Consider the following 1,760-nt stretch of genomic DNA (forward strand, 5'->3'; position numbering starts at 1 on the left):
AAATAAAATAAAAAAAAATTGAAAATAAAGGGTTATACAGTACAATCATGCAGACCAGTGTGTGAGAGGGTACCACCTCATGATTGTCATGGATTTTGTGGGCTGTCCAAGAAAATAGATTCTAAGTTGCTTAATCCCTCTGGGTGTAATCATTAACATAATCCTTAATCCTTAATGATAACAAAATCTCAAATCTAACTCCATAATTATAAAAATCTTGCTTTGTCAGTTTTCCACGTAGTCAATGCCAATGACCCAATGCCCAATACCATCGCATAATCCTACTCATGCAAATTAATTAATTCATCAATTCACATTTCACATTTTTTTTTAATTTCATGCTAGTTTAATTAATTGTTACATATTACATAGCATATGCTTCATTGTTTATTGTTTCATGATTCCATGCAATGTAATATGTTACAATTATTATTTGTTGGATAGGGAGGTCAGAATCATCATCAGGAACAGAAGAAGATAGTGATAATGATGATGATGGATCCGAAAGTAAGCGTAGGAAAGTGAAGAACCTTGGTTCAAGCATAATGCATAGTGCTTCAGTGCTAGCAAGGGCATTAAGGAGTTGTGAGGAGAAGAAGGAGAAGCGCCACCGTGAGATGATGGAGCTTGAGCAAAGGCGGATACAGATGGAAGAGGCTCGAAACGAGGTTCAACGGCAAGGCATCGCCACCATCGTCGCCGCCGTCACCAACCTCTCCGGTGCCATTCAATCACTCATCAATAATAATCCTGAACGCCATGGCCAAAGATAATGTGCATCCCATGACATATTATTATTAATTAATTAATTATTGCTTCAATTTTCTCTTGATTATTATTAGTTCATTATGTGATTCAAGAAAAAAAAAAGAATTATATATAATATTCATTGGCCATTATTCTTTTGCAACCAGCTATCTATCTTATTAGAATTCAGTATCCTCTATATGGATTGATTTTCACATGATTTATATGTCAGCTGGAGAGTGATGTTGCATCCTGTGGTATATGTTCCATTCTTTGATGGAGAAACCAGGATATAAGTATATAATTTTTCAATTCACTGGGACAAGCTAAGGTTGATCTTGTGATTGTTATGTATATAATTTTTATTTAATCAACGTCTTACATTATTTGTTTGTTTATCTCTTACATATTATGAAATAGGGTATTGGATATTGAATATGGGATATCCACTTTGTGGTGTTTGGTTTATATAAGTGAAAAAAATGTGTTTTTGCCTTTAAGAAGGATGATGGCCACTATATATCATAGTTGTGTAAAACTTGTATGGGATAATAATGTCAAATTCATTGAAAGGGGAAATAAAGAGATGTGTTACTTGATTTATTTTTGTTTTTTGCATTGATACATTTTCCCTTTTTCTTTTTTGTTTTTCTCATGGGCATTTCTCTAATAGAATAGCTTATATAGCTAGACTTATTTTCTTAGCTAGTGATATTTTTTTTCTCTAAGAGTACACTTTGCTTGGACTCCCTCTCTCCCTCTTAAAATTGTAGGAAAAATTATTATTGCATACCTTTTGTGGAATTTTTCTTTAATAAAAGATAACTATTTCTTTTTTTTATAAAGTATACTTTTAATAATAAATGTAAAAGATGTATAAAAAAAATATACATAAATGATTTATTAAAATTCATCAAAATTGTAGTGTATGCATTTTTATTTGAGAAGTGTTAGAAGTCAATTATAATTTATTGTTTTTGGTTATCATTTAGTCATGAACTTAATTCATTTGA

The 1,760-nt window shown here is 31.2% G+C and overlaps 1 protein-coding gene across 1 annotated transcript in view; it reads left to right on the plus strand.

Annotated features, from left to right (window-relative positions):
* The window catches only part of LOC107616454 (wiskott-Aldrich syndrome protein family member 2-like), a 2,869-nt gene extending 1,860 nt beyond the window's left edge, over positions 1–1,009 (plus strand). Inside the window, exon 2 of the mRNA XM_016318410.2 lies at positions 445–1,009. Coding sequence (XP_016173896.1) covers positions 445–773 — 329 coding nt within the window. The 3' untranslated portion in view covers positions 774–1,009. The remainder of the gene's footprint in view (positions 1–444) is intronic.

Source organism: Arachis ipaensis, chromosome B09 (genome assembly GCF_000816755.2).
Source record: "Arachis ipaensis cultivar K30076 chromosome B09, Araip1.1, whole genome shotgun sequence".
In the NCBI taxonomy this organism is placed as follows: domain Eukaryota; kingdom Viridiplantae; phylum Streptophyta; class Magnoliopsida; order Fabales; family Fabaceae; genus Arachis; species Arachis ipaensis.